Genomic DNA, 24702 nt, shown 5'->3' with positions numbered 1-24702 from the left:
TATTTACTGTCTTCTTGCCAGAGCCGTCACGGCTGGCCTTTTTGGCCCACGCCTGCTTCTTGACAGAAATAGAAGAATAAGTATGCAGCCCCGCGGTGCATGTGAAGGCAAAAATTTTCTTTGCCAACACGTATTTCACACGTACTATCGTGAGGCAAAGAAAGAGACCATCCCTTCCCTTCGTGTTCCGAATTTTGGCCGCACAACACGAGGGCGCCGCCTGATGAAGCACTCCTGGTGTCGAGACTAGGCCGGTCTCGACACCAGAAGCACTTGGTCTGGTGATGCCCCCATGAAGCGCTGCAGGGTTCGGAACACGATGGAAAAGGGTGGGGGGGGGGGGGGGGGCTCTTGTACTTCTCCTACGATAGTACATAGTATTTGAAAATGCATATGGCACCCGTGGTCAGTGAGTACGGGAAGCGTAAATGCGAAATAGTTTTTTTTGTCGCAGAAAACGTTGATGCGCATGCCACTCATTACCCTCAACTCTGAATGTCTTTACGCCTGCATATATGTGTGAGTTTGTGCAGGCGTGCTTAACTATCTCTGATTGTCGATGAAATCACAACGATTCAGCTGTGAGCGCAGGTGGCCACAATGTACTATCTTCCGACGTCAGGGCCCGCTGAAAATTAAAGCGGCTGAAAGCATTTCTGTAATGAAATTCAAGTACACTGGACATCTCTCTCAACATACTCTTTCCTCTTGTTGTGGGTATTACGTGCTCATTTTGCAGCGCCCATGCAGCACTCGACTGGGAATGGCGAGCGTGCACTGAGCACGTGACAGGTACGCCGATGCGAGACGCTCGCTCATAGGCGTGGTTAGCGCACTCTCCGGTCGCGTGGTTTCGGTTTCGGCCGTGCACGGCTCCAAATTGTTTGTACTGCAGCGGCGTCGAGAATGGCATTTTCAAAAGTCTGTAATTAATGTGGGTAGTACTTACGGTGAGCTACAAGCCTGTTAAAAAACAAGGAACCTAACGATAACAGTTAAAGAGTTAACTGTTCAATATTAGTGAAGCAGCCTGCCAGTCTGCACGTCTGAGCTCTATTCTGACGCGCTATGCCGCTGACAATGCTACACTGAAAAAAAAAAGCGCTCGCCTATTCTTCAAAACTGCTGAAAGTCGTAGATCACAAACCATATAATGTGATTTTATTAGCATCGACCTAACGATCGCGGCAGCCACACCAGTAAATGGCGGCCGAGGGGAAAAGCGCGCGAGAAAACAATCAACACCTGCTTGAACGACAGTGAATTACTGCAGACCACAAGGAGACCAACTGTTACTTTGCTTTCAGCGGGAAGCTCCGCTAGGCTCATGAAGAACTTTTTTTTTTACTGGCTGCTGGCTTCGCTCTTTGGGATAGAGGGATAAAGAAGACTAGGTCTAGGCTGTGTGCGCGATGGCTTGAAAGGCTGCTTGCATTTGCCTAAACGCTGACATGAACAGAGCTGCTCACTAAACCCATACAGAACCGGCTTGTGGCTAAAGAGAGGATAGAAGCTCGTCAGTGGCGCCGTCACAACACTGCTTCCGATGGAGTCTTTCGTGACGTACGTTCCTCAACTCTATGAACAGCCACCGTCGAAGAAACAGCGTCTCGAGAACCCCATGTCGTCTGGTTGCAGCTACTACTCGTCGTACTGCGATGGCACTTCCACTCCTGTTCGAAGCGAGTCTGCTGCTACCCACGCCGAAAGAAGCAGCAGCTGTCTTGATTTCACGCAGGGCACACGTGATGACCGTGAGACTGCATCTAACAAGTCGGTACCTTCCTCTGCGAGTGGCAACTTTCGCCGCATTAGTTGCTTTAGCTATGAAGCTTCACACTGCAGTAACCAGGGCGGCGAGTCCGCTGATTCTCACGCACATAGTCAAGCCAGGCACGATTCCTCAAGTCAGGACAGTGTAGTCAACAGCGCTACCTGCGGCCCAAGCTACGGCTCATGGGGTTCCGAGGAAACATACTCATTTCCAGTGCAAAGTGACAACAGGAGCAATGCCGATGTCTTCCATTTTCCGATTCCAAGAGTAGTTCAGCTTGCACAAGACGGTTGGAGAAGGCAGGTCGACACTGCCACAACAAACCCAGTGAGTCATGGGGACAAAAAAGTTCTTCCAAACTCAAGCCTGAACAGCAACTCGATCTATGGATTTCTTCCCAGAGGCTACTTCGTGTTGCCAAATAATGGCGGTGTGGTAAGCATATCTGGCCTCTACAGCCCCGGTTCCTGCTATATAAAAGGCAATAACGGTGGCCAATTCGATGGCAGCAGCGCAGGTAGTAACAGTGATTGCAACACATGGTATTCTGCTCCCTACGTGCAGAACTGTGGCTCTGTGCAGGGTAGCTCTGTGGGTACAAACCCCGCACTATACTATTCACCTCTTAACCTCGCAAACATCCAAGACTGCAGCAAAATCGTTTCAGCTGGATTCAGCAACATCAGTCTCCCAGCCTTGAGTTCACCGGCGGCTGCGCAAGTTGCATGTGGTTCCAGCAACAACGCGTCGTTTCTGTTTCCGTACTTGCAAAACTTTATCCCTTTCCCGAACAGCGCCGCACACACGTACCCTGGCGCATTCTTTACGAGCCCGAACGTCCTGTACTCTCAGAGCAGCAGCCAAATTGCGACTGGCGAATTCACCATCAGCGATAGTACAAACTCAGCCTCAACGGCAACAGCACACGTTGCGACAGCTGGCGTCAAAAGCAGCACTGACAACATGTTTTATTGTTCTCCGCATGAACAAAACTGCACCTCAATCACAGATGGCGCTTTATACGCGAATTCCTGCGTCAACTTCTGGAGCCATAACATCACAAGCAGCCAATGTAGCAGCCAAATCCCACCTACCGAGCTCGGCAACAACGCTATGAAAGATTTAACTGCAACAGCGGCTGCGCAAAATGGCGGCTCTTGGAATCCAGGTTGCAATTACCAAGAGACTGCAAGCCACGACTGCATGCATGGCGCAACGAAACACGACACCATCGAACCGGCTACAATCCCTGACTCCATCGAGGGCGTCATTCCGGCTAGTATTGTGGAAGTGTCTTCTGGCGACCTCCGAGAGTACAGCAACTCTGTCACCACTGCGACCACCTACGACCGCAACGCCATCTCTGAGGAGACAGCGGCACAAGCGGCGGACATTGGCACTTCCCCTGAAATCGGTCCTAGATTGTTTCCTAACGGCTACGTGACCAAGGCAGAGTCGCTCATCTTACAGGCCTCTTTGGACGCCGTCCAGTGGAAGCAGCAAAAGCTCAAGTGGCCCTTGCCAATCCCTATCAACATCAAGGTGCAAAACCGCAATATGTCGTTCAGGAACATCGACTACGACTACGTGACGCAATGCGTCTACCGTGCGGCGCGGGAGGAAGTTTGCGCTCAAGGGATCGATAAGAATGGCAGGCTGCAAGTGTTCGTGAAGTCCCCGAGAGCCGCTAGTAACCTCCTGCAGATGGAAGATGTGGCCGGGGTGGCCGTGCAATGCAGCATAGCGCCCGGATACACGGACACCATCGGCTACATCCGGGGCGTGCCAAGGAGCTACTCGGAGACCGCTCTGTTCGAGCTGCTGCAGGACGAGGGCATCATCTGTGCCAAGCGCCAGGTGGGATACCTCCGGTACTACAACGGCGCGGTCGGCAGCATGATCACGCGGACGGTGGTTCTGGTATTCCTGCCAGACCGGCGGCTGCCGCAGTCCGTCACCATCGGCCACGTATCGTACGAGGTCATTCGCAGGTATATGCAGGATTTCTAAAAATTGGGGGCAAACGCAGATTCAGGTAGCAAGGGAAATGGCATTGTGCCGTAAGTCCACACAATGAGGCCCGTATTCAAAGGTTATCTTGCCTTTTCAGTTTGTTATTGTTTGGGTATCGTGATCATCTGCCAAGTGCCGCACGAGGTCGGCCAAACGTATGCTGACGGAGGAGGCCAACAATCATCGAACCTAGTGAGCACAAGGGAGTGTTTCTTTTTTTTTAATTGGCGGTGTTGATTAATGGTAAATTAATAGTGTACCTATTTTATCGTTGGAAGATAACTGATTCTAAAGCACAAGAAAACAGCTTCGGCTTTCCAATCAGTTATCTTTGAGCGATGAAATAGGTACACTACTAATTTACCGTTTATAAACAATACAAATTCAAAAAAAAGAAACGTTTTCTTGTGCTCCTTGGTTTCGGTGACGGTTGCCTTCCTTCGTATGCATGGCATAACAGCCCCTCATTTCTCTTCCCTTGTCCGCTCAAACGCATACTGAGGAGATTTATGAAACAGTAAGAGTTTTTAAACATCGCATTCGGTACCAATTGAAAGAGTGTCGTAATAAAAGTGCATGCGACGAAACCCGCATTCAGAGGCTTTGAAGCTTTTCGGCTTGTAACCATTTTGGTACCGTGGCCAACGGCCGCGTACCAGGCTACCGGTAGGTATAAACACGACAATTTTAAATAGAGGTGAACACTCATTGTAGTGAATGCTAAGGGCACTGTTCTGCAAGTTTACTGAACAAAGCCACGCATAAACAAGCTGTATTGAGTGGTACCATGCGGTAATACTTCTGCTGAAATGAGAATATGGCAGAGTTTATTACAGTGAAAGCTATCGTAGTTTTGGTTCAGCCGTATACATCCTTGCAATCTACCATGGAATCTCCAGCGTCAGCGTCACTTACTTAGTAAATGTATTTATTCAATTTAACCTGGATTTATTTGGTATCAAATGGCTGCCGCCACCTGCCAAAACTGGCAGTTGCAAAGTGTAGAGAGAAATCCCCTTCCCTACCTTTAAAGAAGTGGAGAGAGCAGGAGAGTGCGAGACAAAAGAGGGGCTTAGGGGTTTATGACGAGGACGGAGGAATCAGCCACCTGAGTACGGTTCCACAAACAGAAGACGGCGGATTGAAGCAGATCATTGTATGAGAAGGGTGTGCGCACACACCACCACGCATGCTGAGCCGCGCAGAAAACAAATGTAGCGAAGCCGCCGAACCTGCGGACCGAGGATACGAAGCGTTGACGAAGCCACCATTTTGAACTGGCAGTCGCGGCAACTGCCGGAGTCGCCCTACTGCGCACGCGTGAAGAGAGAGTGGTTGCGCAGTGAAGTATGCGTCCAGGGCAAAGAACGAGATAAGGCAGCATGAAGGTAGCCTTGTGACTACATTAAGAAAACGAAAAGGGCGCTTCAAGCGAGGCCTCACCAAGGGCTCCTAAGAAGGGGCATTTAAAAATTGACCGACGAAAGTGAGCCTCTCTGGAGGCATCCTCACTGAGGCAAAGGGTTTTGCAAATTTAACCCTAAGTGTGACTAATACGAAATTCGCACTTCCTGGCAATCCCACACAGGTTCAAGCACTCTTCATTCGATTCGAATAGAAAGCTAGCTGCTTCTCTTTTTCATCGAAGATATGTTCAGAAACTTGCTAGCGATCCGACTAATGTAAGTTTGTTCTCATGTTCGAATATGCTTCAACAACCTTGTGAATACTGTGCCGGGATCCGGAGACCACCTTTCACCGCATTCCCAATGCATAGCACAGAAATCTCCAACCATGCCTGGTGTGTTCCAACTTCCAAGTCGTAGTCAGCGCGAGCATGCTGCCTGGTTCAAAACTCTTCAGATAACAAGGTCTTTTTTTTTTTTACCGTGTAGACCTTTTCACTGCTGACAACTGGATTGAGCGCACCTGCGTTTTCGAGTATGCCCTACGCGCACAGCAAGTTCACAACATGCAATGCGCCAATCGGAACGCTGCCGGCCCAGCCTAGTAGCAATATGGTCGTGCCGAGGAGGGTACATATGAAAAGGTGCGTGTCGGGGCCCTTGCGCTGTCTCTCAAAAGCGAAGGGCATACTCGTAGAATAGCAAGGACGACGATTCTCCTCGCCTTGCAAGTATTCAGTTTTCCAGGGTCGCCATGAATGTGCTACTACATGGTTAGAAAACTTCTGGCCAATACTGTCCATATTATTTTGGTAGTGAGCTTAGCTGATAACGATGATTACTATCCCGTCGCAGGCTGAAGCTGCCGACACAGTGCTTCAACTGCCAGCGGTTCGGCCACTACGCGAGAGATTGCGTGGATCCCGTCTCATGCCGGCTGTGCGCTGGCAGCCACGCCTACGAGGACTGCTTCCAGAAGAACAAGCCGCGGTGCACCAACTGCCGCGGGAACCATGCGTCCACTTTCTGGAGGTGCCCTGTGCGCCTTGCATTCACTTCGGCCGACCCACGAAATGCCTTCGTACGGAACCTCCTCAAGGACATCCAGGAGGCATCTACGCCCGTCCTGCATCTTCAATAAAGAGCGTTTACACCGTTGACTCCATCAGTCTATGGTACAAATTTCTGCAGCTATATGCATTATTCTTGGAATAAGTTTTTCTATCAGGCACTGCATCATCATCAGCCTGACTGCGCCCACTGCAGGGCAAAAGCCTCTCCCATGTTCCTTCAATTAAGCCTGTCCTTTGGCAGCTGCGCCCACCGCATGCCCGCAAACTTAATCTCATCCGCCTACCTAACTTACTGCCGCCCCCTGCTACGCTTGCCTTTTCTTGGAATCCACTCCGCTACCCTTGAGGACTAGTGGTTATCTTGTCTTCGCGTTACATGCCCTGCCCAATCCCATTTCTTCCTCTTGATTTCGTCTAGGAAGTCATTAACCAGCGTTTGTTCCCTCACTCACTCTGCCCGCTTCCAGGCTCTTAAAGTTACGCCTATCATTTTTCTTGCCATAGCTCGCTGCGTTGTCCTTAACTTGAGCAGAACCCTTTTCGTTAGCCCCCACGTTTCTTCCCTACAGTTCCCGCCTTGCACGTTTCTGCCCTCCCCGTTTCAGGCACTGCAGTAGAAGTTGAAAGATTGTGAGCATTCAGCTTAAAGAAAGTGTGGTCGTCTTGTGATCGCTAGTTTGGCTTTCCCCTGCTGAAGCCATCGCCTCGCATTGCATTGCTGGTATTAGTGGCACGTAAAATTGCCTGGAAGGTACAAAGAACATCCGTCGCTTGCCGGTTGTAGCAACAGCTTAGGTGGTTGCGTGCTGTCGGTGACTTGCAAGAACAGCATACTTGTGGAGACAGGAAGATAGAGAGAAAAACTTTATTAAAGTTAAAAATAAGACTGTGTATTCTTCCGCAAAGCGGACAAGTGCCATCTGGCCGACGTGAGCCGCCGAGGCCAGTCATTCTCGTCACAAGGGAGGAGGGAGCTGAGGTAGTGTGGGGAGAGGGACATATTCCACGTTGGCGTAGGATAGGCGTAGAGGCGAGAGTATACGGTAAAGGTAGCTGAATAAACTGTCAAGTGGAGAACGCCTATAGCCTTCAGTGGAAAGCACTGGCATACCAGCTTTGTGTATACGTACTGCAGCCCGTAGCGATTTGGGGTCGAACCGTTCGTGCACAACAGCTTGAGGTAAAGTGGCTTGAGGGTCGGAGGAATGAAACAGAAAACGCCAGAAAGAAGTTCGCAAGTTTCTGCAAACTGTAACAACATCTCGTCTCTGGTTGGTCTTGGCTCGATACATGTATTTAACTAGGCTGATTTCATCGGGAAGGTAAGTGACACGCCACAGGCCAAAGACGAGCTCATGGTTTCGTTTGACGTCAAGTCGCTTTTCACATGCATTCTCGTTCGCTTGGCCGTACAAGTTTGCTCTGTTGCTCTCGAAGCTGACGATTCTTTACCACAAAGGACCACCACTGACGCTTTGGATCTCCGTAGGCTTCTACAGTTCTATCTTGACAACACTTATTTCGTCTTCGAAGGATGTTCTTACCAACAACTTCAGGGCACACCAATGGGTGCCTCAATCGCTGTGATCGTCACGTAATTGTTCAATAATTAACTAATTTATCAATTAGATGTAATTATCTAATATTTTGTGAATTAATTCTCTACTTCAACTATTAAACACTTCCTCCGAACTAATCATTACCCACTTAATTCGTTATTTTGGTACTTAATGCTAATTACGTAAGTATTTAATCAACAATTCTATTAATTACTCCTATAATGAATGATTGACAGTTCGTGGCGACACGCTCTGATGACACTATCTGCCGACAGGCCCTGTACACGCCACCCATGGCACCAGAAATGCTTTCGCATTAAAATGATGATTCAAATAAGTGACCGCACACCGGTTGTAACATGGCTTTCCGCGATAACTGGGCCAGGCAAAATACCAATGTCAGTCGGAGGGTTTAGTAACTCGAGGTAGGAGCGTGGTATTGCTTTTGTGTTTACGCCACTACACTGATATAAGCGTAAAAGCCTTTTGTTGAGAGTGTTGGAAAAGCCGGGTGCAGCATCGAATCATGCAGAGGGTAGTCCATAGGTGGCGGTTTTGGGGTGCAAGAGGATGGTTGTGCGTCACGCGCATACGTGTGACAGGGCACGCGTGGGTTCGAGGCACTGATAATATCGAGCAGCAAGGTGCAGTAAGCAGTCATAGGAAGGGTGTGCGAGTTCAGGCCGTGGAGTGTAACGTTGAGAGTATATTGGTATATTGGAGTCATCGTCATCATCAGGCCGACTTTGCCCCGGGACATAGTTGGGGCATGCCTGGAACACTCTGACTTTGCTTCAACATGCAGTTACTGGTCATGGGGTTTGATCCCCAGTGCCGCCATGTACCCACCGGTGATGCAATGGGTACAAGCTTTCCCCTGACCTCGTGCTCGGCTTCATTAGGGTGAAATGCTTGGAAAATGGGTATCTTACCCCACCTTGAGAAAAAGAAAAAACGTTGTGCCGTGGCGCTCCTTGGCAACAGACGCCCTTGCGCCATAAAAATTTTCATCATCATCATCATCATTATCACCGTTACTGGTCACATTAATATCGGTGATGCCGCTATAACGACTTCAGGGACAGCTCGGGCATAATGCCAAAAGTTAGCCTTGTTCTCATTCTCTTGTAAGACGATGCGAGTGCAGAAGCAAATTAAAGCAGTTGCTTGGGAAATATTAGAGTATTTAGTCGTTGACAGGCAACAAGAAGCACGTCTTTACTGCAGGCCTAATAGTGTGACGAAACAGTTCGCCCTCCACGCTTCCCTTCAAACAGACATCTGGCATAGCAGGGCCTCTCGGTAACTGTTGTGCCAAGGACACACAACATGAATTAAAAGGCACGGCCTAACCCTGTGTCTTCTTATTTTTCCAGCATGCTAACAATGTGATGAGAAAGAGTGGTAGGGTAGTTGTCAACGTATTTGATTTAGTTAAAAATGTTTTCATTCATTTTTTAGTGTGAGGGGACAGTGGACACTGAGACATATTTAATAAATTTATTCACGATTGGTTCTGCTGAGAAGAACCAGTAAGCAGTGACAAGCTTTTCTGGGTGATCATCCGCTTTGATGCCGAAATTCGATGTTAATTTACCTTTTTCATTAATTACGAACATCAAGTGACACGCTTGCGCTCCAAAGCATTAGTCGCTGCGTATCAGACCACAGGTGCGCTCTTCAAAACAAACAAACAAACCAAAGATAAGTGCTGCGTTGCATTCATAAAGTGCCACCCAAAATATACCTACTCAATACTTGCTAAATCTGAACAAGTAAGTCTAACTGAAACCAAAAATACGAAAACAATTGCAAAAAAAGAACAACATGGAGGATGTTAAGAGGCGGAGGCGTTGAAAAGCGTGTGCGAAGAATATAGCTTGAAAAGAAGATAAAATCAGTTCCCCCTTGAACATTCTCTACACAGCATTCATTTAAACTGCTCTAATTTCATCCAGCATGTTGCCCTCATGCATTTTTCTCGTAGAAATTTGTGAGCCAATTTATCAGACCATGCACTTCATCATTTCATATGTTACACCATTTCTCGCCGATGGCCCTTAGTAGGCATTTAATGACTGCATTGTATGTTATCCCCTTTTTTTTCTTTCATTTAACCTTTCCCGCACTCCTCTTCTTCCGTCTTTACCTCCCAAATTTCTTTCCCCACTCAGAGTAGCATGCCAGCAATTTTGGAACATCGGCTAAATACTCTGCTTTTTCATTAGAGTTTCTCACTCTCTTTCTCAGCCTGTGCTCATTACCGCTTTTCAACAGTGAAAGCCTTCCTGCTTCGAATTGCCTGTTCCGCTATGCGGTTCACATTTCTCAGGCTATTTACTAAGTTCTCTGTTCATGTGCTCATTGAACATGCGTTGTTTGCCTGATTTATAAGCTGAGACGAATTTGGAAGAACATCGAAGGACCACTTACTTCGCTACACAATATCTGTTCTTGTTATCTAAAGCTCAGTTACGTCGTTGCGGAAAGTTGGCAATGCTGAATTTTTCTGGTTCAGGCCTTTTTTTTCGTTTCTATTAAAAAGCACTGCTTGGTTGAAAATGTCTAAGAAGTTATTTGCGCTAGCGAAAAGCTCTGTGCAGGGTACAAAAGATGTTCAGGGCTAAGGGTAGATCATGCGCATTCAGGAAGCAATATGCAATGGGTTTGGACCTCGTTGTCTCTAGTACTAATTTGGTGCCGTATTCTTATGTTGCGCATATTCAGATTTTTCAAACATCAAGGAGCTATAAATACTTAGAGTTTCGGGCATGTGGTTTCTTGGTGAAAGTATATTATTAATAATTTATCATGTCGCTAGCCTGAGTCGATTTCGGCAAATACATCACGCCAACGATTTCTTAAATATCCGGAGTACCCTTGAAAATAGGCACACCAATACTTTCCAGCTTTTGGAGGTATCGGTTGAAGCCATGCTTGAATCTGCGTCTACTGTCCCTGCTGTACCTCTGGTACTTGAAGGAACTCAACAGACTACGCCGTTCTCTGGCTGGAGACCTCTTCCGTGCTGAGGTCGTGATGTCCCAGTCTACCCTGTTGTCGTTGTCACGCCTAAGACTCAAGTCGTTCTTCGCGTCGTTGTCTGTGGACTTCTCTTCAGCATAAACAGAGGACTCATGCCTGTACCGGTGCTTGCGCCCGTCCCTGCCGCCACGGCTGAAGCAGTCACCGTCTCTCACGCTTTCATGTCTGCCTTTGTCTCTTTTAGCCTTGTTCCTTGATATCCGTCGTCTATCCGAGCTGCGGGATGTTGGGTTCGACATCGCCTCCCACTCCCGGTAGTACACACTCCCGTATCGTCGGGCCATGGCTGCCTCGCGCTTCGCAGGACACCCACCGAAAGTCGCAGTATGCGGACCGTTGCAGTTGGCGCACCGGGGCTGCTCTTGTTGCGTGCATTCCTTGTAGTTGTGGGGTCCCGCGCACACCTTACAGCGTCTCATGGAACGACACTGGTTAGCCGAGTGATTGAAGCGCAGACAGTGGTAGCATTGCACTGGCGGCGCCAAGTACATGTTCACCGTGAAGTCGTCGAAACCCAGAGATATGGTGTCGGGCATCTCAATGTCCGGTCTGAAAGTGAGGACGACGCAGTCCTCTGGGCTCACTTGGGTGGTACCATCCTGCAAACGCGTGTATGTGGCCTGACGCCGCACGTGAATGACGCCTGCGTCGCTGAAGAACTCCAAGAGCTGGCTGGCCGTGTAACGGAATGGAACGCCGGAGATCTTGCCTACGTTCTTCACGTACCAATTTGGAATGCACGCGTTTACAGCCATGCCTGCGATGTTTTCCAACTGAAGCAAATTCTTCGCGGCTTCCGGAGATGGCGAGGTGATGGACAGAAACCCCGACTTCAGTATTTTCTGGTAGGGCAACCTGCCACCCGCGGCCTTCATCAAGTCGTGCGTCACTTTCTTGTATTCGAGACACCAGAAGCTCCGGGATCCTTCCAGAGGTCTGTAAATGATGGGTATACCGAAGGGTACCAGGGGAATGCCATGTCTATATACTTGCTCGTTTTCATGTGCGCTCTCCAACGGTCCCATGTCTGACTGGTCATCACCTCGGCTTCTGGATACCACGTCTTGTGTCGTGTTTGTCATTTGGTCGTTTTGAATTGCAAATTTCTTCAATAGCAGCATGCTCTTGTCGACATCTCCATTTCTTGTCTCGCCATAACATGCTTTTCCAACTTCATTCTGTTCATCTCCAAGGCTTGTGCAGTTCCCTAACCTCACTTGGCTGAAGTTGTTGCGTTGTTCCTGAAAGCAACTCAAGTCGCCATCCGGCGCACTTTTTTCAAACAGTGGAGGAGTGTCCACTGTATCAGGCTGGTCGTCAATGTCTTTCTCTTCAGTCTCTAGGAACCCTTTGACAGCTCTGCACGAGAGTGTGCGTTGCCCATTATCATCTACCAATGTGCTTCCATCTTCTGGCGACGTCTGCAGGTTAATTTTTTGGCGCTCTGAGTGTAGCCCTTCAATGCTGTGAGCAAATGACTCCGTCCCCACCTTGTTATTCTCATTCTTCTCTGAGCTGACATTGATGCCATTGAGGTAGTAGCTGCTTGCCATGGTGCCGCCTAGCGAGGTTTAGACCACTTGCGCAGAACGCGGTTCTTCCCCTTGTGCCACTTCCCAACCAGACGGACGGAGGGATGCTTTGGAACAGGCTGGCTGCGCGAAATGGATCTACTATTCCACTTAGCTCTGTAACTGGCTGAAGGACTGGTCAGTTCCGGTGGCTATTTCTAGGTGAACGGCAGAACTAGACGGAAAGTAAAGCCCCAAAAGGCTGCCTCGCAGTGAAGTAGTAACCATAGAGCGCCCTATATAAAATGTAGAAACTGCCATTCGATTTGCTTTGAGGTGCCGTAATTCTGCAATCCTTCCCACCGGCGCTTCATTCAGGTGGAAGATGCTACGGTAAGCGGCGAAACAGCGTCAAGAGCGAAAAGAAAAGAGGAGAAATAATTTCTCAGGAGCATTTGTATGAGCGGAGCGCAGGCTACCATTCATAAGACAAAAAGAGCAGCGCAGCGGGCACTTTAGCTTCTGCGAGCTGATGGTTTGTTCTTTGGCGTTGAGATATCGAGATGCCACGTGCACTCACTGCAGCTGCCATGGAAGGAATCGACGTCCACGCCAATATGAAAAGAATGGCATCTGCTTGAGCAGTGGAACCGATTTGGCGTCTTGTTCAGACGCGAAAAGCCCCGGGGAATCAAAAACGCCTGTTGCCAAGCGGGACAACTCAAGAAAGAAGTATTTCTCGCAGTTACTGTCGGTGCCACGGGGAAAGTGCAGTTTTACATTTCCGATTTCTGTTAGCAGCCTGAGTGGAGCCATTCTGATTGATTCAAAAAGCGCTCCCCTTGCCGTCCCTGTTGCCGTGAAAAGAGCTGCTTGTTCCTGTCCTCACTGCTCAGGCTTGAAGAAAGAGTATGGAGTGTGATCGTAGTGAACCGGAATCGAACGAGGCACAGCACACAGCCAAACGCGGGTGCGTTCCGGCACGGCCACTCAAACGAAAAGTGGAACACACCGCGCGAACCGTGTACACGAAGTTCGACCTCGACGGAACCTTTGTCTCGGGCAACATGAAGAAAGTGTTTGGGCCACGGATACCGCTACTCTTCACGCCGCTAAGCAAGGAGCTCACCTTCCACCACGCGAACTCGCACGAGATCCGAGACCAGGTGGTAACCAACGCCGACGAGTGGCCGCCTTATCGGAAGATAACGCGCACAGGCTGCTTCGCCATCAGCGTCAGGACCGGAGACGCCGCCAGCAGGCTCCTGGAGCTAACATCCCTGGCTGGCGTGCCTTGTAAAGTCAGCATTCCGCGCTGGTACTCGTCGAACGTCCGCAAGATCCAGGGTGTGCCGCAGCGCTACAGCGAGCGCCAGCTGCTGGAACACTTCTACGGCATCGGCGTCATCTACGTTCGGCGACAGGTTAACCACCGGCGAGATCCCGACGGCACTGTCCGAGCCCGCCCTCAGCAAGGCGTCGTCCTGTATTTTCGGCCCAACGTTCAGCTTCCCTCCAAGGTGCGGCTGGGGCTCGTCTCGTTCGACCTGCTGCCGTTCACGGCGACCCCGACGCAGTGCATGAACTGCCAGCGCTACTTCCACATCGCGCGCCACTGCGACTCGCCGACCCGTTGCAAGATCTGCGCCGGCTTCCACAACTTCCGGGTGTGCACGCGACGCGACAAGGTGCGCTGCTGCAACTGCCTGGGACGTCACGTGGCATCGTTCGCCGGCTGCCCCACCAGACTAAGGGCGACCAGCAGCAAATGGCGCAACATGCAAAGGCTGGCTCAAGAAAGGAACGACGCGTCCAGTGGTCCTGGAGATGCCAAGAACAAGAAGCCGTAGTTGGAGGACTCCTTGCAACACACGAAGGCCAGCTGTGGTACTAGTACTGGAGGGCGAAGATAAAAACGACATAACCTCTGTAAAACTCACACAGATCCACGAACGCAGTGGCGGGAAATGACACTAAACTAGTTGCATTTAGAAGGACATTTTAAAGGAAGAGACAGTGCCTTTCCGTGGTGGGATGGTATGGAAAACGTCCGGTGCTATTTTCGTTCAGAACGAAATAGAGGAAACGCATGACTTCAGAGAATACGCTACGAGGCCCTATACGTTGGCCTCAGAAATGCACCTATTTAAAGCGTCAGCCGACGGGGAATGTCGCACGCATTATATTCAGAGATTACAAATAAAGACTTCTTCGAAAGCTTCTCCCTGGTGTTCGTAGTTAGCTCTCGAAAGTACCGGTGTACTGTTCGCATTCTAAAATGTCTTTATGAAGTTCAGTTCGCTCTTAACGGGCGATTTATTATACTCAAGCCTGTCTCATGCAGACTTGGCCCCTGAGTCTGACTAAGAAGGCCTGCGTACGCTCAGAGCCTGGCGCGTGTTTTTGTTTACGTGTTGGAGAGCGTCAAAGCACCTTCGGAATAAGCGTCAGGGAATTGTTGCATAGAATATGAATGGCAGGTCCATGGAGTCCCGGACCAGGAGTCAGGAAGACAGAAAAAGGCTTTCAAAAAAAACACTTCACTGGACTGACCTGCGCCCACAAATAACTTAATAACGGCCGCGGCGACAGCAATAAGTGCTTGAAGCCGTCGAGCACAGATTCACTGCTTCTCTCGGCAGCACTCAATTTAAAGCTGACAAAGGAACCTTCGAGATAAGGCGCCAAAAGCATTACCGAAAATCTAGAATAATGTAGAAGCAGTTGCGTGTGGTTGCGATCATTCGAGGTATTCTTAGCCGTGCCACTAAGTCATGCTCAAAGCCGCGCCTTTGAGCCTTTGAGCATGAACAAATAAGCATTAGGCAGCTGTGCGGCATTAGCTTTATGTATGTAGAATGAGGTCCTAGGGTCAGTGAATGATGTAGCGAGACCACCATTTAGAACAAATGATGGACGAACATTGAGACAGCAACACAGCCCTAAAATAGCGTAGAGAACGAATTGAAACCCACGCAAAAATAAAATCGAACGTTGAATAGTAACACGTAGAAATCGTTAACAGGCAGAAACATCTACACAAAAAAAAAAAGCTGACGCAACGAGCGAAAGTTAGCATTGCAAGATGTTTGATACCTCAAGATTATTCTGGAATGAACCTGCACAATCAAAGCAATGTGAAAAAGCAGTGAATTTCCAGCAGTCAGTTTCATGGTTTGGTAGTAGCATCTTGGACTTTACAGTGTTCTCTACCTGCACGGTAGAGGAAATGGGAGAAATTTGACTTTTTCCTGGGGGAGCTAATTTAGTGAACCATTTGGGTTCTAACAGAACCTAAATTGCGCCGCCACAGTGGCTCAGTGGTTATGGCGCTCGGATGCTGACCTGGAAGACAGGGGTTCGATGCCGGCCGCGCAGGTCGAATTTCAATGGAGGCGAAATTCTAGAGGCTGTGTACTGTGCGATGTCAGTGCACGTTGAAGAACCTCATGTGGTCGAAATTTACGCACCCCTTCACTATGGCGTCCATAGCCTGAGTCGCTTTAGGACGTTGAACACCCCAAAACCAAACGAAACCAAATCAGAACCTAAATTGCTAAAACAATTTACCAGCGCATTTTAAATATTGACTGAAAGCGAGAAAAGATGCTGCTGATGCTGTCATCAGGTATTCTCAGTGATGATGTTCCTAGGCTGCGTCTGCACCAGGCGGACACCTGCCCACTAGCGCCATCTACCTCCACTCATCAGCAACAACTCCGTAACTACATTGGAGCATGCGTATGAAAGAGAACGAGACAGAATGCTCTGCTTATACTTTTTTTTAAGAAAGCATGTTCTATTTACGCTGCAACCTATAAACAATTCGCTCACAAGTTTTAAAAAACTAAGGCGGCAAGGGAAGGGGATAAGAAGTGACTCTGGCGTTCATCTTAACCTGCTGCTATTTACGACCCAGGCTCTTCAATTTCTCTACGCTGAACCTTTTGTTCAGTATAATCCTGCGCCATCAGTGAACGATCAAAGGACGGCGTAAGAGAGTTTTACGTTAGGAACACGGTAAGCACACAGACGTTTCTTCTATTCTTTTCTGCCACCATATTGTTTTATGTTATTGTTCTCCCTTGCTGATGTCGCGTTGTTTACATTTCCTGCATTATAGCCCACTTTCAGATTGTTTTTTTTAGTCACGCTGATATACGAACACATCGTTCAAACACGACGCCACAGGGAACAGGGCAGTTTTCTTCTCCACAAACAAATTGTTCTGGGCGTTAATAAGGCGTAGAAAACGCAGAGTAAAAAGACTTGCTAATAAATCTATGATGCTCATGTGGCACAAACCATGTATAGTGTGCCTACGTGAAAAAAATAAACTGAAATTGATGCCGGTAAATTTTAGTATAACCGGTGTTGCCTTAACTGCATATATGGTCTGTGGGGAAGTAAACGGGCTGGACGTACTCGACAAACGAGACGTTTTCACCTGCGGGTCGATGTCCAGGTGACTGCGCAGAAGGTAATTACGCTTTTCTTGGCGACATATAGCGCATTCGTTGAGTCACTGAGTCGTTCAGTGTCCATTGAAGACTGTCCGCATACTTCACGCTGCAGTGGCCAAGACATCCGGCAACAAGATGCAGGGTAGCAGCTGCTCCAAGCACGCAGTAGACGAAGAAACGGCCGAGGTCCAAAACGCGCGCATTCGGATCCCGGACAATAGCGTGCCCCTGGTGATCCGCTCGACGGACCCCAGCATTACACCGCGTGACCTGAACAGCAGGTACATTGGGCGCACACTTAAGGAGGTGGCTGGCGAGAAACCCGTCACCGCCTGGTTCTCCAACCAGGGCAGCCTCGTCGTTTACGTCAAGAGCAGCGAAGCCTTCAACCGCCTCAAGAGCGTCACCGCCATATCGGGCATTCCGGTCCAGGTGTTGCAACGTTCCTCTTTTAATGCGAAAGCATTACTTAAACTATGTCGGCGAGTGCGTGTCCGCGAAACGTGTCGGCAGCCTTAGCGTTTCGCCTCCATCGATCACGGCGGCCGCGTTTCGATGGAGGCGAAACGCTAAGGCGCCCGTGTGCTGTGCGATGTCAGTGCACGTTAAGGATCCTCAGGTGGTCGAAATTATTCCAGAGCCCTCCACAACGGCACCTTTTTCTTCCTTTCTTCTCTCAGTCCCTCCATTATCCCTTTTCTTGTGGCGCGGTTCAGTGTCCGCCGATATGTGAGAGATACTGTGCCATTTCCTTTCCCCAAAAACCAATTATTATTATTGTCCTTAACGTGCGCTGACATCGCACAGCTTAACAAAACACGTTGTGGGGCTAGTTGGTGAAGCATAGTTTCTCGAAGTTCTTTCTCAAAGAAGTACACAGCGCCCGTCCTGTGTCCTTGTTTGTTTTTTTTTTGTAGCGCTATAAAGAACTTCGAGAAACATCGCACAGCACACGGCGCACACGGGCCGTTCTCAGAGCATTTAAGATAAAACTTATGACTGTAATCGATAGAGGATGATGTGAGGGTGATGTACGACAAAATTTGGTGTCGATAAGGATGATTAGTTAATTAGAGCCAAAAATGCCGAAAACCCGTCGAAATAGCGCGGACGTCGATATAGTGAGTGGATGGGAAAACAACCGTGGATGGCAAAATAGTGGAAAAATAGGCAAATGAGTGAAAATAAAGTTTGAAATGGATTGAAATGTGTTTGATGAGTGATAATTAATCCAATAAAAAGGTTGATTCAAATAGAGTAATTAGTTAATTTATTAGAAGCAAAAGTCGTCGGACAGCCGAATAGGCTGGATGGGAATATAGTAGGTGAACGGGAAAGCAGCAATGGCGCCAAATTTGAAAAACCAAAATGTGTGATGGAGGTGAAAAGAGGATGTAATCAGAGTAAATGTGATTAAGGAAAAAACTGATACAATGATTGAACGCGGTGGCAACGAACCAAGGCGGCTGCCATGGTAACACATGCTTTCGCATTCCTCCACGTAAGCAGACTTAAGTGCCCTCACAATTTTTGTGCCTGGCTACATCGGCATTCACATTAAAATGGCTGCACTCCCTCCTTTTTGCGTCAGGAAGTCATGTGTTCGAATCCACTAACGGAGAAATTTTTATATCCAATTTTCTCGACGATAGATGCTTCTTTTGTGATGGACAAATGTCAACATTGCGAGGAAGAGCCAGGAAATCGGCTTTTTCTGAGAACAAAACTTACCGGGAGCACTTAAGGAACTTAGGAGTGAGTAATGCGAATACACTGGAATTCTATTTCAATTCACTTCTAATTATATAGCAGTTCTATTCCAATTCTATTATATTCCTCTGTAGTTGGCGCAGTTGTAAGTACTAGTACAATTACTGGTTAACATTTCGAATTTCCCGCCTTATATGACGTCACACTGTTTCGAGCAATCGCGAGCTTTCTAATGCCGCCACTTCGACGACACCGAATTGTCGTGTAGGGTGCCGGTGAGCCATCTAATGCTTTCGCATTAATCACTGGATGCCGTTGTCGTCAGTTTGCCTTCCTGGTGCTACATGCATAACTGTACAGCATTATCACATGCGCTAATATCAGAGGACGCTGAAACTCATGTGTCTTTCGGTGCATGTGCTGCACATATTAACGCACGTATTCACTTGTGTTTCATGAGAGATTTTCACTTCTTGCATCCACACTGCAGATCGCACCCGGATCTAAACTGGATTACAATAATGAACACCTGTGCTCTTAAAGACGAGAGCCGTATACTTACAGTCTCCAGTGCACACGTGGCAATGTAAGTTGGCCGGTAGGTGATCCAGGGCTATACAGACGATCTTGGAAGAATAGGATGAAGAAGATGTGGTACACGAAGAGAAAAAGGGCACCTTTGAGATAATAGTATAGAGCTCCTATGTGTACAGTCGGTAGGAACGCATTTCCGCTGCAGCCCGCAGCTCTTATAGGAGCCCGTTCCTGTGATTCACGTCGTCGGCGTTGTCGGCATAACCGGCTGTCCAAGTAGCAGAGCAAAGCGCCACCTGGAAGCCACCTGCCAGTACGCGTCGGCGCAACACTCTGCCTGACAGGTCACCTGACAAGTGGCAATAGCAGAGCACAGAGCCACCAGCCACGACGAAAGTGGAGGAATAGACAGCTGGAAGGTGGCTTCCACGGGAAAATCCCATAGTTTGGATGGATGGATGGATGGATGGACGGATGGATACGGCTGAACCCTTTAAATCGGGCGGTGGCTCAATCCACCTAGCCATGACTTATGAAATTTTACTCCTCTCTTGATTTTAGCCACCAATCAGATAACCTTAGCTTGGTTACTTCTACCCGCTTAAAATCTACTTTTCCTTCACTGTCCTTAAACCCCAATGCCTCGGATAAATCAGCCCCGCTGCTTTCCACTGTAGGGTGAAGCCTTTTGTCGTTGTCCCTTTGTCCTTGTTGTCCACTGCAGGGTGGCTAGCAGAGTGACGCGCCACCTGACAGCGGCGGCAGGCGGCGTCTGAAGAGCTGCACTCAGACTTCTCATTACCGACTATCGTAATACCCAACGCGGTGGCTCAGGGTTAAGACGCTCGTCTACTGAGCCGGAGTACCCGGGCTCGAACCAGACCGCGGCGGCCGCGTTTCGATGGAGGCGAAACGCAGAAGGCGCCCGTGTGCTGTGCGATGTCAGCGCACGTTAAAGATGCCCTGGGGTGGTCGAATTTGTTGTCGTTGTCACTGTTGCAGTGGCACATACCCAAGTGGGGGATTGTCCAGGCTGCCTTGTACAAACAGTTGTGAAACAATGACTCATTCCCACCTTCCTCTTTCCTTACGGCGCGGTTCCGGTGTCCACCGGCCTATGTGAGACAATTACTGCACCATTTCCTTTCCTCAGAAACCAATGTTCATTTTCATATTGCTATAGTAATCGTCTGTAAATTTTCTCCTGCCACAATCTCTCAAAATGAAAGAATTTTTGTAAACTCTGGAATATGCAAGTCCTCGGACAGACGAACTTCCAACTGCAGGCAGAGCTGCCCCGCTGGTTCCATCGGCACGCGGGCAAGATCAGGAACGTGTCGGCTCTCTTCAGTGAGAAGTGCCTGCTCGAGCTGCTCGCGGAGCAGGGAGTCATCCACGTCCGCCGGCAGCTTGCCCACTCGCAGCGGGCGGACGGCACGGTCCGCGTCAAGAGCACGAACCACGTCGTGCTGCACTTCGGCCCCGATCGCCCGAGGCCCAGGCAGGTCAAGCTCGGGCTCAAACTGTACGACGTACGCTGCATTTTCATACTTGTAGAATATAAGCTACCTGCCGCTTGACTCCTTTTGCAGCTCGGTAAAGAAAAAAAAAACGTTAGAAGACTCGTATGCTGCGCCGTTGAGTTGATGCGATAGCGTACACCGTTTAGTGCGTCATCGGATGCTGATGCGAGTGTTTGGAATTTTTATTTACAATATTCTTTTATTAGGACGACGATATACCCCGATACTAATAGCATCAGGAAGCACTGACTTTCCATTCTGAATAGTTTGACACATTTGAACGCATTTTTATTCTTTTCAATTGTTTCAATTAATTGATTGACCAATTGAACACTCTAAATTTTTTTAATTACAATCATCAAGCATAGACTTTTCATTCAGAGCATTTTGACAAGTTTGCACCCCTTTTCAATTTTTTTCATTTCTTTAATTAATCAATTAAATACAATGATTTCATTAACTCGTCATCGACAATCACACTTCAATCAATCATCAATCACTAAAACCACAAATTACCATGATACGATTTTTTTACGCAGCCCCCCCCCCCCCCCCCCCCTTCATTATTTCCGACACGTGGTGTAGACTGCTACTACACCAACGGCTTTTCGATCGAATGAGCTGTATACGCTTTCGTGTAAAAGAGGAGATCCTGCACAGCCTTAAAGCCTAACTGCAGTGAATTTATTGCAAATTGAGGGAGGTTCTTGCGCACTTGTCGGGTGGTTGATGAAAACTATTCAATAAAAAGCTTTGACTCCCCCGAACAAGGAATGGCCCTTAGTCCAGGTTTACAACGGCCTAAGCTGTTTTGCTGCGCCCGCCGTGTGGATGTAAGCGGGCGTGTATGGAGTCGTTCCTTGTGTTCCGGATACAAAATATATTATGTGAGCTATAGCGGGTGTTGATGGTACAGGTCTAACGACAGCACTGCTTGAAGGGTGGAGGGTGGGTTTGATTTAGAGGGTGGTGGAGTAGTCAATCACTCGCTGTCCAGGGTTACGTGCATTCTCAGAAATAGCCGAGAAAAACTGTTGCGGTAGATACGACTTACAAAAACTTAAGGGTTCATTTGCAGTCCGTCTTAACCTGGAGCTAACACAATTACTTCATTCTCTCATCTCAGCCGCCGCGGTGGCTTAGTGGTTATGGTGCTCGGCTGCCGCCCGAAAGAGGCGGGTTCAATCCCTGCTGCAGTGATTGGATTTCAGTGAAGCCGAAATGTTGAGCCTCGTGCACTGTGTGATGTCAATGCACGTTAAAAAAACTCCAGGTGGTCGAAATTATCCGGAGCCTTTCACTACGGCGACCCTCATATAAAAAATTGGTTTTTAAAAATTGGTTTGGAGGAATGGAAATCACGTAGTAATTGTCTCACACCACGGTGGACACCCGAACCGCGCCGAAATTGGGAAAGAAATTGGTTTCTGAGGGAAGGAAATGGCGCAGCAACTGTCACATATCTCTGTGGACACCAGAACCGCGCCGTAAGGGAAGGGATAAAGGAAGAAGTGAAAGAAAGGAAGGAAGAGATGTCGTAGTGGAGGGCTTCGGAATAGTTTCTACCACCTGGGGATCTTTAATGTGCACCGACACCGCACAGAACACTGGCGCCTTTTGCGTTTCGCCTCCATCGAAACGCGGCCGCCGCGGTCGGGTTCGAACCCGCGCCGAAAGGGACGGGAGGAAGGTGGGTGTGAAAGAAGAAAGAGAGAAAGAGGTGTCATAGTAGAGTGTTCCGGAATAATTTCGACCACCTGGGGATCTTTAACGTGCACTCACATCGCACTGCACACGGGCGCCTTTGCATTTCGCCTCCATCGAAACGCAGCCGCCGCAGCTAGGTTCGATTCCGGGAACTCCAGCTCAGTAGCCGAGGGCGCTAACCACTGAGCCACCACGGCGGGTGTGTCCCTCATAGCCTGAGTCGCTTTGGGATGGTAACTAATCATTCTGTCATCTGCTAGCCGTTCTATTCGCCTCCTGAAGCCAAACTTTCGTCGTGCTCCCAAGCAGTTACGAAAACTTGCCTATACACGTGTCCAATTCGACCTAAACTTCAGTACACATCAGCATACGGGACTCGCATCAAGCTTACACCCAAGACGACATCAAATCACTGTGGAACCACGTTGTCCACTGCATTTTTTAATTTTCACGTTATGTTTCCCTTGCGCCACGGTGTTTAATTTAAAGGTAGGGGTGAATTAGAGGAACCTTTCTATCGTCCCAAACTTCCTTATCTCCTTAACAAAATTTATCGTGATCCGTCTCTTGTGACTTCATTGTAACACCTTCTTCCATCCTGCCAAGCCATGATCATCGTTTCTCGGTCAAACGCATTGCATTCCACACTTCTGCTTATGCAAGTCATTCACGCCTCGAACCATTGCAGTCGGCTGCCCTGCAACATTGCAACTGAACTGAAGATAACCAGATTTTGAAGAACTTTATAAAAAGTTTGATTGGTGCGCAGTTTTCCTGCGCCTTCTATTTCATGCATCTTGTGTGCTTTACCTCTATTTCATGTTTACTATGTTAGTTCCTTATTGCACTATTTTTATTTTGCATTCTTGCATTGTTGGTATCTTTGAACCCCCTCTTTATAATACCCTCATCTGAGGGCCCTTAAAGAATTAATTAATAACGAATACAAAAAAATGGATGTCTTTGCGCATCTCCTGGCTCTGTTCCTAATGCATGCACAGCGTCCCAGCCTCAAGAATTATGCGATAAAACGGCATCCCAGTTCTCTGATAACGAGCCCATTGAGACTATCCATGGTCGCTAGGCCAGTATAGTCTGCACACGGTGGAGGAAGTTGCACTAGGCAGGGGGGGACCAGAGCACACACGGACTGGGCTCAGTAGCGGATTCCCTAGACCTTGAGCACTATGTACAGCCTGTGCCATAAGTGTCCGGGCCACAGAGTTCGCTGTTGAGCTTTGTAGCAAGGATATACGAAACCTATGAAGCTTCAAGAACGTAGATAATGAGCTGGCTGCTCATCCTCATCATTGCTTTGCTCTGTAGAGATTCCATTCGACAATACGTGGCCTCTACCACTGCTCTACAGCGTACCCGCAAGCCAGACACTTCTGAGGAAAAGCGCACTTGTTGTTCCTTCTTTCCTCTCTTTTACTCTCGATCTTTAAATATACTTTATTCGCGTAAAAGGACGAGGAAGCAACAGGAAGCATAACTTCAACATGAACCAATCAGCGCTTCTCTTACGGAGCAGTTCACTTGCCCGCCCAGTCACAGCTACGCCGTCTTTCCTCCTATTGCCCCCTTTCTCGTTCTGTATTTCGTCAGTCCTCATGTTCACACTTGATGGTGCCCCGCGCCAACCGACTCCAACTGCAGGTACATTACTACTCGCCACCTCCTGTGCAATGTACCAAGTGCCAGGCGTTCGACCACGTGGCCAGGGCATGCACCAACGGGTACCGGTGCAAGATCTGCTCCGGACCGCACGCATACCGCATCTGCACCAAGAGAAACCGGGTGCGCTGCGCGAACTGCGCAGGTGACCACAAGGCCACGTTTGCCGCATGCCCGGCCAAGCTGCGAGAAGTCAAACGCACGCGCATGGCGAGGCAGCGGGAGGAATGGGAACGACGAAGGGAGCTGCGGGACCAAGCGCGCGAAGACAAGGAGCTGGAGAACAGCTCCCAGTACGGCCGGCACTTTTACTTCGGTCAATAAAAACCTGAAGATTCGAATGGGCTTCCCACGTCTTATTGTTCGCTCTCAGAAAAGGCTTCCAGGCAAGTCGACTCCATACCTTCATTGGTTTACGAAAATTCATGCATTACGACCTTCGTTTATATATAGAGCACGGCACCTTTTAATGCGGTGTCGGCATTGTGACCGAAAAATCAGGAGCATGACTCTGGTAGCCAGTGCCGAGACAGCACCCTAGGGATAAGGCGGGCCACCTAGGTCACGTGACCATGCGTCGTCGTCACAACCTGGCCACCGGACAGTAGCAAATTGCCCACCGTGGCAGGTGGCAGCTAAATTGTTGATTGGCCGCTCGGAAAGAGCAACATGAGCCGCACAAGGCCCACCATTGGCAGCACGTGCCG

The 24702-nt window shown here is 48.8% G+C and overlaps 2 protein-coding genes across 6 annotated transcripts in view; both read left to right on the top strand.

Moving 5' to 3' along the window:
• LOC144108858 (uncharacterized) overlaps positions 1–6353 on the top strand; it is a 42158-nt gene extending 35805 nt beyond the window's left edge. For 4 of the 5 annotated variants that reach the window (XR_013309526.1, XR_013309528.1, XR_013309527.1 and 1 more), the window contains one exon: positions 6049–6135. Coding sequence is in view for 1 of the 5 variants with exons in the window: in XM_077642080.1 (XP_077498206.1) it covers positions 1547–3765; positions 6049–6334 (2505 nt within the window). In the remaining 4 variants the exon portion in view is untranslated. Of the gene's footprint in view, positions 1–1405; positions 3766–6048 lie in introns of those variants that run through there. The other variant, XM_077642080.1, reaches the window with a different exon arrangement.
• A 9963-nt stretch (positions 6354–16316) lies between these two features.
• On the top strand, positions 16317–24319 carry LOC144108302 (uncharacterized). The gene is made up of 4 exons (XM_077641567.1): positions 16317–16401; positions 16957–17276; positions 20375–20620; positions 23978–24319. The coding sequence occupies exons 2-4, from the start codon at positions 16980–16982 to the stop codon at positions 24317–24319; spliced, it is 885 nt and encodes a 294-aa protein (XP_077497693.1). The 5' UTR covers positions 16317–16401; positions 16957–16979.
• The last annotated feature ends 383 nt before the right edge of the window (positions 24320–24702 follow it).

Source organism: Amblyomma americanum, chromosome 10 (genome assembly GCF_052857255.1).
Source record: "Amblyomma americanum isolate KBUSLIRL-KWMA chromosome 10, ASM5285725v1, whole genome shotgun sequence".
Lineage (NCBI taxonomy): Eukaryota > Metazoa > Arthropoda > Arachnida > Ixodida > Ixodidae > Amblyomma > Amblyomma americanum.
The sequence above is the reverse complement of the archived record's forward strand: the minus strand, read 5'-3'. Positions and strand labels throughout refer to the sequence as shown.

Coding starts and splice junctions, on each gene's coding strand:
- LOC144108302 (XM_077641567.1), top strand. CDS start 16,980: ATGCAGGGTAGCAGCTGCTCCAAGCACGCAGTAGACGAAGAAACGGCC. Junction 17,277..20,374: donor TATCGGGCATTCCGGTCCAG/GTGTTGCAACGT, acceptor TTCCAACTGCAG/GCAGAGCTGCCCCGCTGGTT. Junction 20,621..23,977: donor TCGGGCTCAAACTGTACGAC/GTACGCTGCATT, acceptor CTCCAACTGCAG/GTACATTACTACTCGCCACC.